The 15,786-nt window shown below is 42.8% G+C and overlaps 1 protein-coding gene across 4 annotated transcripts in view; it reads left to right on the forward strand.

Moving 5' to 3' along the window:
- Positions 1–7,013, forward strand: part of pfas (phosphoribosylformylglycinamidine synthase) — a 51,768-nt gene extending 44,755 nt beyond the window's left edge. For all 4 annotated transcript variants that reach the window (XM_063058694.1, XM_063058693.1, XM_063058697.1 and 1 more), the window contains exons 26-29: positions 1,601–1,712; positions 2,386–2,538; positions 3,688–3,840; positions 4,904–7,013. In XM_063058694.1, the coding sequence (XP_062914764.1) occupies positions 1,601–1,712; positions 2,386–2,538; positions 3,688–3,840; positions 4,904–5,214 (729 nt within the window). In that variant the 3' untranslated portion in view covers positions 5,215–7,013. The remainder of the gene's footprint in view (positions 1–1,600; positions 1,713–2,385; positions 2,539–3,687; positions 3,841–4,903) is intronic.
- Positions 7,014–15,786: the final 8,773 nt, after the last annotated feature.

The raw sequence follows: 15,786 nt of genomic DNA on the forward strand, positions 1-15,786 counted from the left end.
TTACTTTGAACTTTTGAACCTATGAATCTGTTCTGAATGAGTCGATGACTGAACTTCCACCAAATTTCACTGCATTGAGCTTGAAGAAGTGTACTTCTCAATAGTCTGCCTCTTATTCTGAGACTCCTTTAACATCCACCCCAGTCAGAACCTGAAACAGAATTTCAATGATCTTTCATTGTCAAACTATAGAAAATACCACCACCCTCAACAGTCTCTCCTCAGGATTTTAATTTGTGCTTGGCTGGTAACTTGTATATTTCCTCTACACCCCCTTGTGTGCGTCATACTTTCCCTGCAGTGTGACCAGATCTGTACACTACACAGCAGCTGTGACTCAAGTCAAGTTCATTGTTATTGTGCATGAGTACAGTGAGGTATGGGTACTGTGACGAGAATACACATAAAATTAAGATGTTTGCTGGCCTGGGTTAGCATCAGTGGCATCAGCAGTTGGTCTGCCACCTGTCCTCAGGGGAAGGAGAGATAAGGAACAATGAAGCAGCATCTGGAGATGTGCAATGAAGGGACGGGAGAGAGAGCTGTCTGGAGCGGCTCCCCCTTTGAACCCTGAACTGTTTGAAGTGATGGACAGGCGATACCCCAGCAGGGGGATTAAAAGGGACAGGTTTGCTAAGGCAACACACACACGACACCCGAGGTAACGAGACCCTGGAAGCGGTGCGCCTCTCACGAGTTGGTGGGAAGTACCGGACCTTAAACCCACAGGCTGGAAAGGTACGATCAGCGGGAACCCGGTGTGTGTCCACCCTTGCCTGGGTGCCGGGTTCACTGCAGAGGATCGACCGCATCTGGAGGAGGGGTCACAGTCGGTGACCTCAGGTGACATCACAAAGGACCCGCCCGGAAGCTGCTTATGAGCAATATCGCCGTTCTGTGAGTGGAAGCCGTGTCTGAATGATCAGTTGTTCCCGTTCTCTCTCCCTCCCCCCACGTTGTCCATCGCCATGGCAACGATTACTGTGAACTGAACTAAATTGAACTGAACTTTGTGTCACTTTGAAATTGGTCATTTACCCCTAGACAACGATAGAGCTTGATTGATGCTGTTATCTTAATTCTGTGCACGTGTGTTTTATCATTGCTGAACTGTTGCATTTAGTATCCTTTCGCTTACTGTGTTGCTTGTTTCTTTAATAAAACTTTCTTAGTTCTAGTAATCCAAACTCCAACTGAGTGATCCATTTCTGCTGGTTCGGCAACCCAGTTACGGGGTACGTAACAGTACGATAGAAAAAACTTGTAGCATCACAGGCACACAGATTCAGACAGCGCAAAACTCATTGTACGTAAATTATGCAAAGCTGGTGTTTTCTGGTGTTTCACTATCTCTTCCCTATGTGTGTATTCTATGAATAGGAAAGAGGTAATGAAACAGCATAAAGCACTAGTTCCACTATCCTTAGGCATTTGTGGATATCCACACCCAGATCTCTCTGTACCTCAAAACCTCTAAATTACCTTGGACTTTTGGATTAAATTCCATTTTCCAGCTTTGTATCTATTAGACAAATCCATTAATATTTTTCACCCTGGAAGTTCCTCACTATGGATAAGATGATGCACTTTACTTCTGCAGGTTTGGGATGTGACCATGATGGACATCTGTTCAGGACTGACTCTGGATTCATTCCGTGGGGTGGTGTTTGTTGGAGGCTTCAGTTACGCTGATGTTCTGGGTTCAGCAAAAGGTAAAATATGTGACTTTAAAAATTCTTTTGCTCCAAAGAACAAGAACCTACCCTACGTGGTCGTTTATTGTAAATTCCACATTGGGAAATGTATAATGATGGGCATGAGAAACAGGAATGTTAAATGAATACTGACTAGGAACTAGAGCAGAATGGAGTGGAATTTTTAACCAGACGTGGGGAAGTAGGATGAATTTGTGGCATTAACTGGGAATAGAAGATCAGAAATATTTAATGAGCACTTATGGGAAATGGAGGAGTATTTGATGATATGGAATGAAAGAACAGCATTGAATGAACTTGGGGGTGGAGGGAAACTGTGTACAATGGACGATGAAAGGGAATGGAAAAGAATATTTATTGGGCATGAACAGAGGGGAATGAAAATGCAGGAATAGGAATAGTTAATGAAAACTAACAATAGGGGTTAATAGATATTAACAATCGTTCCACGAATGTTTAGTGAACAATGGAAATAGGAGCTTGTAGCCAACATTGGAAATGACCACATCAGAATATACAATGAATATTGAAAACAGGAACAGGAATATTTATTGAATTACTGTTTGAGAGTAGATAACAGGAGTCGGTAATGCGGGTGTTAGCACATCATGTTCCTGTGCATTTCCCATTTTGCTGATGCTGTACTATTAGTCTGTTTCTTGTCCTGTAGGTTGGGCTGCAACAGTGCAATTCAATCCCAGAGCACACGCTGAGTTTTCCAGGTTCCGTTCCCGGTCTGACACCTTTAGCTTGGGCGTGTGCAATGGCTGCCAGCTGATGGCACTGCTCGGTTGGGTGGCTTCAGAGACAGAGCTATCAGAAGGTGAGGGCAGCTTGTATCATGGTTCTCTTACTTGCATTGTATTAAATACTAAAACAAAGCCCCATTCGGTTAATATTCATTCAGCCCATTTATTTCTCCTGTGGTGCACCACATGAACCTTTCCCATAAACTTCCCAGCAAATTCAGTCACCATTATCCTTGTGTTGCTTCCCCTTTTAATGCTCCTTATCCTCTGGATTCCTTGTTCAGGTGGGGTGTAGGTTCTCATCCCTCTGCTGCTGAAAGGCTTTTTATGATTTTAGAAGGATTGTGCTGTTGATCTTGTTTATATCTTAGTTGATATGCTGTTGCTGTGTCTACTCTTTTGAAATCAGTGATGATTTTATCGACCTATATCGGGTTTCCCATCACCCTTAACTCTTAAGAATGGAGCCCAGGCCTTGACACAGACCCCATATTTTACTAATAATCACCTGCAGTTTTGCACTGAATTGTAGGAATTCTGCCCTGTAAGTGCCAGTAAGCTTCTGCGCTCCTTCAGTAAACCGTAAGTCCCAGACTGCTGTTAGCTGTTTAGAGCCACCGTGAAAACTTGATCCTGTGCTTCATCAGCTGGGACATCTGTTCTCAGAACCAGTGCATGGGCAAGACCTTAAGCTTGAGGATTTTATGGAGACTGTGTAGTTGTAGGGAAGAAGAAATAATTGCCAATAATCCAAATTATTTTGCGATGCTCTTAAGTTTTTGTCTGATTTAAATTTTTTTATTTTTCCATTATATGTAATCTAATATATAATAATTCTCAATAGTGTGTTCCTATTTCTTTCAGACATGCAGATGCGTGTGAATACAAATTCTTGACAGCTGGTAAAGCTGGGGTGGTATTGAGTATTAATGACTAATGAAGTTTCTTTCGCAGGGCTTGATTTCTCCAGGCCACATCACTCAAAAGATCACGGGGGCCCTCCTGTTTGTTAAAAGTTCAACTGAAGCATTACCATTGATAATTTCTCAATCCAAGTTTTAGATATAAATTCTAATGTTTCTTTTATTTATTATATGAGCCCTACAGACTTTGCTACCACTTCCAGTGACTTAATGCCAGCTGTGAGTGGAAGGTGGGTCAGGAGCAAATGTGTTTGAACCCATGTCTTTGGAGATCTATTGACACTTGCCCATTTGTTTCAGGTGATGGATCAAAGCAGGGTGTTCTGCTGACACACAACCGTTCTCATCGCTTTGAGTCACGCTTTGTTACAGTGACCATCTTGGAGAGCAGCTCACTTCTGCTGAATGGGATGGCAGGTTCAACCCTTGGCATCTGGGTTGCTCATGGAGAGGGTGAGTTGGCCTTTATTGTGACTGAGGTGGTGAGACATCAGGCTGGTCACATAAAGCATTGGTTACATGATCAGTTGTGGATTTTGGATTCATCTAATCAAGAATAGAAAGGTGTTTCAGGATCTGTGCACTCAGATTGGATTTGCTCTTCTCTGGAGCTGACCGCTTCAATGCCTGGACATGGTGGGCCAGTAAGCACTTCCCCTGCCACAAATTTTCATCATTCGATAAAATAGCTCTCTGGGCTTGCTATGTGACAATTGTTTCGCCTATTCCATAAATGGAACTAACTACACTTAGCGTGAACTTCATTGACTCTTACATGGTTCTGCACTGCCTGAAAGGGTTGAGGAAGTTGCCATACAAATATCTATGCAAGGATTAAAAGGCTGTATCTATAGACTTCCACTTACCTCTCAGACTCTGCCAGTATCTTTGACGGCCTATTGCATTTGCCTGTATCTTTTTGACCCTTGTCCTCGAGTGGAATGTTGTCTGTGCACCTATCTCTTCCTGTGTCTCTTTAACTCCTGAACTGTGTATGGACGGGACGTCCAACAGTGCAGAAGTTATCTGGTCTCTTGCTTCTGCCCTAAATAGGGGTTGAATGTCCAACAGCATAAAATGTCTGTGTATCTCCAACTCTGGTCCAGTGTAGCAATGGTGCATCCAATAGTGTGAAGTCTTCTGTATCTCCCTCTAACTCCTTTCTACACAAGTACAAGAAGACCTTGCTTCTCAGTGGTAACATTTGCACATCTCTTTTATTGCAGAGAGTGGGATTTTGAATTCTGTGCCTGGAAGTGTGGTGAAAATATGAGTGAATTCAATAAGAATTTGTTGGAGATTTCCAAGGGAATGGGATTGATGGGATTGCTCTGCTTGGAGGCAATAGAGACTCAGTGGGGTCAAACAGTCTCTGTGTTGTAATAATGGGACTGGTGGAGTTGGGGTTGATAGGGTGAATATCTAATGGTGGTTCAGACAGCATTGTCTTGTCGGGGATGTGGGGGTTGTACCAGATCAAATGGAGTGGTCTCATCCTGTCCTACTTACTTTGCAGGTTACATGCAGTTTGAGTCAGAAAAAGTGCTGCAGATGGTAACAGAGAATGGCCTGGCTCCCATCCGATACTGTGATGACTTGGGTGTTCCAACGGAGCGTTATCCTCAGAATCCCAATGGTTCTCCACTTGGAATTGCAGCGCTGTGCTCAGCTGACGGCCGGCACCTTGCCATGATGCCTCACCCGGAGCGTTGCACCTTACTGTGGCAGTGGCCCTGGATGCCCGCTGAGTGGCGGCAGTCACTCACGGCATCACCATGGCTACGTATGTTCCAGAACGCGTACGACTGGTGTCTGCAGAGTCTCTGATGGCTGCTGTGGCTCTCGCTATTGATACTGACCACCCTCATAGGGTCACCATCTCATCTTTGCCTGGACTCGGGGCAACTGCCTTTTCAAGTACTGAGTCCTAGCCCCCACCTTTATCCATTGTCCCTTTTGCTTTCCCCCTGATCTGTCCACTTCCTACACCCGGGGAAGGGAGAGGTGAGGAGAGAAATTAATTCTGGTAGCGTATGGGCCCTTTGCCTTTCATGTACGTGGCTTCTGTAAAATATTTTAGTGAAAAATAAAAAACAAATGTTACCTGCTCCTCTCATTGCATTTAGTCTGAACAAGGTGAAGAAGTTAACCTTCCTTTCCAACATTTGTACAGCATGGGTTTGATGTAGAGCTACGTTCCCTCTGCATTTCCCCCCTCCCCAATCTAACAGTTATGACAAGTATAGGATGTTTGGATACTACTCAAAGTTTTGGCACTTTGCTTATAAATATCTCCAGGAACAGCTGAGGCTGTTAGAGAGAAATGGGGGTTTCAGCTTCAGGCAATTCTAAATTAGAACTGTAGGTTTGTGGGAAATCCTGGCTGATCAGGAATATAAAGACATGCATTACTGGGGAGACCATATGGTCCTTGAGTCTTTAAAAAGCTGCTGAAAAGGTTGTTCTATGTAATTTCTCTCTCGCAATTGTTGTCCATAACCTGCTGATTCAGGAAGAACAAAGAAATTGAAGTGAGGAATAAGCCTGGTGGTAGGGTACAAAGGTAATACAGCTTGCAACCTCGGGCCAGGTCCAATGAGAAGCGTACACAGGCGTGCCTGATGAGCCAACAAAATCAAGACAGAACAGATTGATTTTGGGAGCAGAGGCAGTGTGAAGTTGGGGAAACAAACCATCACAGTGGTGGATGACACCATGTTGGGAACTTGGAGACTGTCAGGATCAAGAGGAACACCTAAGCAGTGTAAGCTTCTATTCCCGGACATCACCTTCCCTATTTGACTTCCAGCAGGGTCAGACAAACCTGGTTGGTGTGGGCTGTTACGAGAATACACATAAAATTAAGATGTTTGCTGGCCTGGGCTAGCATCAGTGGCATCAGCAGTTGGTCTGCCACCTGCCCTCAGGGGAAGGAGAGATAAGGAACAATGGAGCAGCGTCTGGAGATGTGTAATGAAGGGATGTGGGAGGAAGAGCTGTCTGGAGCGGCTCCCCCCTTTGAGCCCTGAACTGTTTGAAGTGATGGACAGGCGATACCCCAGCAGGGGGATAAAAAGGGACAGGTTCGCTAAGACAGACACACACGCCACCCGAGGTAACGAGACCCTGGAAGCGGTGCGCTTCTCACGAGTGGGTGAGAAGTCCCAGACAACGACAAGGGTGGAAAGGTACGATCAGCGGGAACCCGGTGTGTGTCCGCCCTTGCCTGGGTGCCGGGTTCACTGCAGAGGATCGACCGCATCTGGAGGAGGGGTCACAGTCGGTGACCTCAGGTGACATCACCAAGGACCCGCCCAAATGCTGTTTGTGAGCCATCTCGCTGGTCTGTGAGTGAAGCTGTGCTGAATGATGAGTTGTTCCTATTCTATGTCTCTCTTCCCCACCTTGTCCATCGCCATGACAACGATTACTGCGAACTGAACTACTAAACTGGACTGAACTTTGAGTCATTTTGAAATTGGTCATTTACCCCTAGACAACGATAGAGCTTGATTGATGCTGTTATCTTAATTCTGTGCACATGTGTGGTTATCATTGTTGAATTGTTGCATTTATTATCCTTTCGATTACTGTGTTGCTTGTTTCTTTAATAAAACTTTCTTAGTTCTAGCACTCCAGACTCCAACTGAGTGATCCATTTCTGCTGGTTTGGCAACCCAGTTACGGGGTACGTAACAGGGCCTAGATAATTAGTCTTGTGTGGTGTGCATGTTTTTACATGAACCGATAAAGGTAACTGTAAATGCAAGTTCTCTCTGTGCCTAACCAGTCACCGTTGTTGAGGATGAATACCTACAACACACCTCAGTAGACTATTGACTATCCTCAGAATGGTGTCAGTCCGAGATCCATTTTCCCTCATGTCCATCTCTCTGCCTGCAGTTTGTCACTGGAAAGCCAGAATTCGAGGTAGCACTGCCTTAATCAGCCTTCTCTCTCAGTTCATCATGGAATGTAATTTACTTCATAGTCGTACGGCACAGATCTGGGCTGACCATCAAGCACCCACTTAGTACAGGAATCCTCCACCAATTAGCATCAGCTTCCCACAAATTCTACCACTCACGCAATAACTAGTTCAGCTCTAAACCATATTACTTTCAATTGTGGAAAGAGACCGGAGTACCCAAGGAATATCTGCAGGGTGACAAGAAGATGTGAATTCCGCACGGCACCAGAAGTCAGAGTTGGACCTGGGTAGCGGCAGCCACACTTGCCATACAAATGTAGAGTTGCAGGAGTGCAGGTCCTCATTAACACAGCCTGAAGCTGGCAATCTGGGATTTCAAATCAACAGGAATGGACAGAGCCCAATCGAGGAAAGGTGGTGAAATGCAATCTATGGCTTTTCTCCTGAAACCATTAAATAAAGAGTGTGAATTAGGCTATTTGGCCTATTGAATCTGCTCTGCCATTTTATCATGGCTGAGCCAGTTTCCTCCTCAATCTAACAATTCTCTTCCATAAAGCCTTTTTTCTCTCATCCATGTGCCTATCTGAGAGTTCCTTAAAACCCCCTAATGTAATTGCCTCTACTACAACCCCTGGCAATATATTACCCCACTGTTTAAAAACCCTACCTCGGACACTTGCCTCCAATCACCTGAAAATCACAATCTCTTGTATTAGATGTGACAGTAGGTTTAAAGGGCGGCACAACATGGTGTCTGAAGGACCTGTGGTGTGCTCTATTGTTCCATGGTATTTATTTATTTCGCGGTGTAATGCCAGTAGGCCCTTCAGCCCTTCAAGACACGCCACCCAAGCAAACCCCCATCAACCCCGATTTAATCCTAACCTAGTCACAGAACAAGTTATAATGACCAATTTAACCTACCCAGTACATCTTTGGACTGTGGGAGGAAACCGGAGTACTCGAGGAAACCCCACACATTCCACAGGGAGGACGTACGGATTCCACAGGAATTGAACTCTGAACTCCAATGCCTTGAGCTGCAATAATGTTGCACTCACCGCTACACCACCATGGTGCCCCATGTTCTAAATCCTCAAGGAAAAAGTATTATCTTGACTGAGTTAAATAGGTGAGCCCTTGAACTTAAACATGGTACCTAGTAAAAGATTGTCCCATATTGAGAAACATCCTTTCTACATTCATTCTGACTAGACCTCTCAGAATCTTAAAGGCCATCCCTGGGTAAAAGCAAGTTCAGTTTTATAAACATCTTGAAGTGGATTTTGTCCAGAAAACAGTACAAAAATAAGTTTGATAACTGTTCCTCTGCAGTATTGTAATGAATGGTAGTAAAACACATCAGACTGATAAAGAGTAATTGCTAAATGTACAGGGAGAAAGCTAGTTCTGTTGTTTCTAGAAACAAATGTGTATGCAAGTTGGACTTTTGAATTTAACATGGGAGCTCATTTATATACAAGGGATGTCCACATGAGGTGTTTGTAACCTGAGGGTAGCTTGTATTTTGAAGCTGTAATAAAACACGCTGCACTTCCATGCTGAATGATGTATTGGGAATAGGAAGAGCACACGAAGAACTCTCATTGGATCTGTTGTGGTGTATTACCAAGTCTGCTTTAGTAGAAGAGCTACTGAGTGCCATGTAGCAGCAACAAAAAGGTCAGCATCAGGGAGTAAATGATCCAACACAAGAGATAAAGCTACTTAACCTTGTTCTCAGCAATGATTTTTATTCTTCATGACATTTTTCAAAATTAATTTGGAATGTTTGGATATTAAATCTAATGAATTATATCTGGTTCAGTCCACTCATGAAAAATTTACTATTTTTTTTAATCTAAAACTTCCATCTCTTTTTTGAAGAGAAGTCCAGTTTATATTCTTGGAAGATGTAAAAGTTTAGAGACTGTGGCTGGCTTTTGTGTAAAGGTTAATAGTTCACTGGTTTGGCCTAAATGGCGCTCGTGACATATGATGATGTTCTGCAGGTGGCTGGCAAATCGACTTGACACTGCACTAGGTATACTTCTGAGCTATAGTCATTGCAACCCACAGTCTGTCACTTCCCTTTTAAAAAGAGTACTTTTGAACTGTCCAACCAAACTAGTGATTTTTTACAATCTTCTGAAGATGCAGTAAACTTGACTCTCAAGAATGTGGATGAGGCTAGTGCTGAGGATGGACACTTCATCAAGGCCTGAGACTGGAAGATGTACCCATGCTCAGCTCCAGTACTCCACGCTGATGAAAGCATTAAGCCAGATCAAAGCAGAGTGGAACAATGCACACAATGTGATGGAGGAGCTCAGCAGTCAGGCAGCACCTATGGACGGGAATAAACAGTCAACATTTCATGCCGAGACCCTTCATCAGAACGGGAAAGGAAGGAGGAAGAAGTCAGAATAAGAAGGTGAGGGCAGGAGAGGAAGAAGCTCCCCTCCCCTCCCCAGGGAAATGAACCTGTGTTCTTCTCTGTGCAAACCAGGATCACCCAGCTGAGCCTGTCCTGTCTGCCTGTGTTTGACCCATCTCCCTCGGTAAGTGGGAGGCTCACATTTGAGACTTTGTTGCTCGTGTCTTGAGTCCCACGCCACCAGGTTCAAGAGCAGTTGTTGCCTGCAGCCATCGGACTCCCGGACCGGTTTCAGTTATTTCAGCACTAAACTGACTCTGCAGCCTGCAGACTCGCATTCAGGACTTTGCTGCTCACCTCACATGTATTACTTGTTTTTTTTTGCTATTTGCATGATTTGGATGTTTGTTGGTCTTTGTGTGTGATTCTTCATGGATTCTGTTTCTTTGTTTTGTGGGTGCCTGCAAGAAGACGAATCATAAGGTTGTATGGTGTAAACATTTTGATCATTTGAACTTTAAATGTTTACGTGTGTTTGAGTAGTCTTTCCCCACAATGCTGCCATCAAATGGGCCCCTTGTATCACTGCATGTTACTGTAATTTTTATAAACACATGTGGGTCCTATTTTGAAAGAAGTTGGTCGTCTTCCTTTCTGCAGCCTGTTGCTATATTAATCCCAAAGTCTAATCATTCATTCGTGTTTCTATTTGATAGATGCTAATGAACAGAGATCTTTGGGGTGGGGGGGGGGCTTGGTTATTTATCAGAGGGCAGGGAACATATCAGTCATTATTGGAAATTGGTTTAATTGCTGCCTGATTGGCTGATGTAGTTTACGGGCAATATATATTAATATTTGCCACTAGGGCATTATGATTGGAGGGTGGACAACTTTCACCATTGTCCTGCCTGGCCTACTTAGTCCTCGTTAGTTTGGAAGTTGTGAATAGGAATTGGTTTGTGTTGTGGCACAAGTTGCTCGCTGGATGGCAGCATTGGGAGAGAGGGCAAGACTCCATACGAACATAGGGATTGTGGCATTAGGGTGGGGATAGGAGTTGGCATTAGAGGTAGGGATCATTTTCTGTATATATCAGTAGGGTTTTGTTCCAATGTTAAGATTGGGAAAAGAGACTGGTGTTAGGGGATATATTAGTGGACAGTAGGACAATTGTCCCTCTTACGTTACTCTCATCTCCAGATTCCTTTTTGGCACTTTGAGTTAGTCAACACTGTCCATTGTCCACAGCCTAACTCACTAGTCTTGTCCAGTTTTAGTGGAAGGTATGCTGAGGAGTTAAGGGTAAATATTCAATTGCTCAAAAAATAACTATGGTTTTTGAAGGAACACTCATCCCTGGTATCATGACAATGATTCAATGTCAGTGTAAGGTAAGGTGCTAGGGCAATTGTTAACTCGATTGGAAGGCTCTGGCAAATTCAGTTCAACTACAGGAATAGTGATGGGGTGGGATTAAGGGTAAGGACTGAGGGTTGGAATATTTCCATCAAATGAATAAACTTGTTAAATATGGTTTTAAACTACACGTTTGTATTTTTCTTCATGTAAAGAGCAGTGCCATATTGGTGAAAAGACCTTACCTCATTGCTGGGAGTTCATTGCATATTTACTTTGAAACGTTTTTATCTGGTGGAGTGCATAGAAAATTGTACCAATATTGACAAACTTATTGTTAATATATGAATTAATTTCTTCAAGTGAATTGATTTGTGATGAGAAATTTACATTTTTAGTGGCGCAAACACCATAAATACAGCATTGTTTTTTGATATTGATTAAACCCTACAACAAAATGGAGTATTCTTCATGTTACAGTAATGAACTCAACAGAAAGTCTCTTACATTGAGAGAAAGCATTCAGTGTCTTTTCTCACTGTTTTAAGTAACTCCCCTAAGACAATTAGCTAGGGGGTGGGAGGTGTTGCTAAGCTCTTTACTTTAAATTAAATTGCTGCCGCTGCCTGTAAGAAGTTTATACGTTCTCTCAGTGACCATGTGGATTTTCTCTGGGTGCTCCAGTTTCCTCCTACAATCCAAAGACGTACTGTTTGGTCAGTGAATTGGTCATTGTAAATTGTCCTGTGATTAGACCAGGGTTAAACTGGGGGATTGCTGGGCAGCACAGTTCAAAGGGCCAGAAGGGCCTTTTCCATCTGTATCTCTAAGTAAGGACTCGTATTAGATTGGTTGAAGCATCTTCCTCAAGTGACATGGCATTAGTAAGGTTTGGAAACAGAATGAAGTGTTCAATCTTCTTTGGGACAATGAAAAAATGTACCATTCGCAGTAAAGGCAATTTGGATTATGTGCCTTCAAATCAATTGATTTGTGATGAGAATGTACCTAATCAGCATTTCTTTAAAATCCAGTACTGCAGTACCTGTAGTAAAAGCACACCAGCACAACTTGAGAATTGACTCTGTTAAGGTGATTGGAAATCTATTACATTCTGTGTTTTGATGGTAGTAAGCATAAGAGAAAGTTTTCCTCAGTTAAACAACATGAAGCATACTTCATCTTATGACTCAAGATTGAGGATAATGCAGCTGGGTGTTGAATGCAGGTAATGTCCCTGTAAGTCATGTTAAGAACCACTTTGTTGCCCTGGAAGATAAACTGACATTTGCCCGTGTGAGTGATTTTAAAAGCAGAGAACATAGAACACCACAGCACAGTGCAGGCTGGGACAAGACCTGTCCCTCCAGCTAGGAGTCCCTTTACAATTTATCTAATGTTTAGCAGGGTTGACCCATGCTAAAAGTTGTCATTCAAGCTAGAATTTGACCGCTCCCTTTTGCAGGCAGACTGAGGTGAAGCTTCTATCCAAGCCTGTGGTCTGGAAGAAGCTGCAATCACCTTTACTGTTGACTGTAAGGGGTGTCACTGAAAAACATTTCATGAAAGCCCGTTCTTCTGAGAGAGGATGGCAATGTAAATGTGTGGTTCCAGGCACTGACTTATTACTGCGCTCTCTACACCAGTTCTCGACAATGAATTGTAGTGTCGTTTGTAATCTCAGAACACACCAAAGAACTGTTCAAAACAACAGCGAAATTTTTTCTTGCAAATAGTAAGACATGCATTAGTCAATATATGCATGGTTATCTCCCACAAACTGGAATATGGTAATGACCAGATCATCTTTTATGATGATGCAAACAGAGAATACTGGAAGTGTTAGTGATGTTGATTGAAAGAAAAGTTCTGGCCTGAATAATGAACATCCAGATCCTCTTCATGGTGCAACTGGCACTTCAATCTGAAACATCGTCATTCTATTGTGGAAAATAGTTGCTTCAAGATGAAGTTGCATGATCTTCTCAGAGCAAGTAGATAAGGACATTGGACACAATGCTACCATTCTTCCCCTCCTCATAAAGGCTTTTAAGCCATCTGTGATGAACATATGAGAATTTGATCAGTTGCTCTGTGAGATAAAATCTAAATACATTGCTCACAGCTTTTAGTGGCAGCATTGCTCTGTGTGTGGTCTGAGGTGGATGTCTCCTGGAAACATTTGACCCTGATGCTTGAGTATGTTTTAGACTTCTCAGCAAAATGGGAGACCTGTTGCTGGAAAATCAGCTCCTTCGTCAGAGGGCATAGAACACCACAGCAGAGTGCAGGCCATTCGGCCCATGAATGTTGTGCTGACCTTATAACCTAAGGTGGTCCACGCCGGTGTTACTACCCTGCGTGAGCTTTGTAGTACCAGAAGATGAGGGTGGGTACATTTGAGTGTGCAGAGTTGCACTATTGGAGGAGGAGAACTTTGGACTGTGGGGCGGGATTGGGCCTACAGCAGTCAACAAGTATGAAGGTCCTCAGATGCACCAGCAGTCGTGGAGCAGCTGATTCCACGGTAACGTGCAAAAGCAGGTAAGATAAATTGTTGGAAAAGAATGAATTTGCAGGGTGAAAAAGTGGGGAATTGCATCCTTCCTTGTTGTAACCATCTCTGATTCTGGATGTCTGAATTCTATTAAGTATAAAACATGGATTTTAAAGAGTAGCAACACACATCAAAGTTGCTGGTGAACGCAGCAGGCCAGGCAGCATCTCTAGGAAGAGGTACAGTCGACGTTTCGGGCCGAGACCATTCGTCAGGGTATTAGGATAACTTGGCGAGGGAAGGGGGTATTCATAACAAGCATTACATGTGGAACAACATAGAACAGTACAACACAGGAACAAGCCCTCTTGCTCACAATGCCTGTGCCACCATGAAGTCAAGTCAACTTAATCCTATCTTCCTGAATACAGTCTCGGTCCTTCCATTCCTTGCCCATTCGTGTACCTGTCTAAAGGTCTCTAAAACATTGCAGTTGTATCTGATTCCACCATCTTCCCTGGCACTGCATTCCAGCACCCACCAGTCTGCGTTTTCAAGCAAAAACTTGCAAATCTCCTTTGAAATTCTGCCTCTCACCTTAACACCCTCCAGTATTTTATCATTTTCACCGTGGGGCAAGGACTCTGTCGACCTACCCGATTATATGCCATTCCTAATTTAATATACTTCTCTCAGGTCACCCCTAAGCCTCTGTCACTCCAAAGAACACAATCAAAAATGAATTGATAAGAAATGTCAGCACAAGCAGGAATCCCCTATCAACAGTTTTATAAACAAGGAGCAAAAAAAATCAAAATAGAACATTACATGAAGATGTGAAAGTATTGGCTTCTGTGTCTTTTTATGTTATTCTACATTTCAGAAATTCACTAAATTATGATTCAATTCTAAAATGTATTAATGTATGAATATGTATTATACAAAATTGTATAATTAATACTGTAAATCACAAGTAAAATTATAAGTAGCCAGACATATAATTTAATTACTAATTAAATGAATTATGATGAACAAGTCAGAATAAGTGACATATGTTAGGAGCTGATGAAGGCACAGTGAACTTTAAAGTGTTAAACATCTTCAGCTCAGAATGTCAGATCAGATTTGATGAGCTGAGGTCTGAATTATGGACTGATTACTGTTGCAACAATGAGAGAATGAGAAAGTCAACAGCCCTTTTTAACTCCCCAACCCTTGATTTGGTAACCTTGGCATCATTGGACAAAGACAGAAGGCTGCTTTCCTGCTCCTTTTTCTGTTGTATCGCTGTTGGACGTGTCAGGCAGATGACTTGGCCCTTGTGACAGGTCACTACTCATAATCGCCTGTTCATTGGAAGTCTTGGACCAGAAGGCACAGCCTCAGATTAGAAGGATGTCTTTTTAGAACGGAGATGAGGAGGATTTTTTTTAACAAGAGGGTGGTGAATTTGTGGAATTCAATGCCACGGATGGCTGTGGAGGTCAAGTCAAGGGTGATAGGTTCTTGATTAGTAAGGGCATCAAAGGTTATGGAAAGAAGGCAGGGAAATGGGGTTGGGAGGGATAACAAATCAGTCATACCTGATAGGCTGAAGAGCTTAATTCTGCTCCTCTGTCTTATGTCTTACTGTTTGTAAATGTATTTTTGGACATTCTGCATAGGATGAGGAAGGTATTGTAGAAATACAAATCTGTGTTTCTTTCTGCCACTGTTGTTCCCATTCTCTAACCACATTAGGAGCAGTTGGGTTTTCTACTCTCTCCTCTTCATCAATGTTTACTCCATCCTAAAGCTCAACTGTATCATCCTTTGCTGAGATTCCACTGCTCCTTCCTTGGTAAAGACTGGTGTAAGCTGTTCATTTAGTAATTAAAATATAAAGCATTGTCGATGCTTGGAACTGAAATACCAACAGCAGAATGCTGGAAATACTCAGCAGTCAGGGAGCATCAATGAGTGAAGAAAGAGTTAACATTACATGAGGTGGTACATAAGCTGGATGGGTGGTTGGTCTTTATCCCCTGGGAAGACTAAAGGGCATCGATTTAAGAAGTAGAGTCAGGTTTATTATCACAGGCATGTGACATGAAATTTGTTAACTTAGCTGCAGCAGTTCAATGCAATACATAATGTAGAAGAAAAAGAACAGAATAATAAATAAGTAAATCAATTACAGTATACATATATTGAATAGATTAAAAATCATGCAAAAAACAGGAATACTATATC

The sequence above is a fragment of the Mobula hypostoma genome, chromosome 9 (genome assembly GCF_963921235.1).
Source record: "Mobula hypostoma chromosome 9, sMobHyp1.1, whole genome shotgun sequence".
In the NCBI taxonomy this organism is placed as follows: Eukaryota; Metazoa; Chordata; class Chondrichthyes; order Myliobatiformes; family Myliobatidae; genus Mobula; species Mobula hypostoma.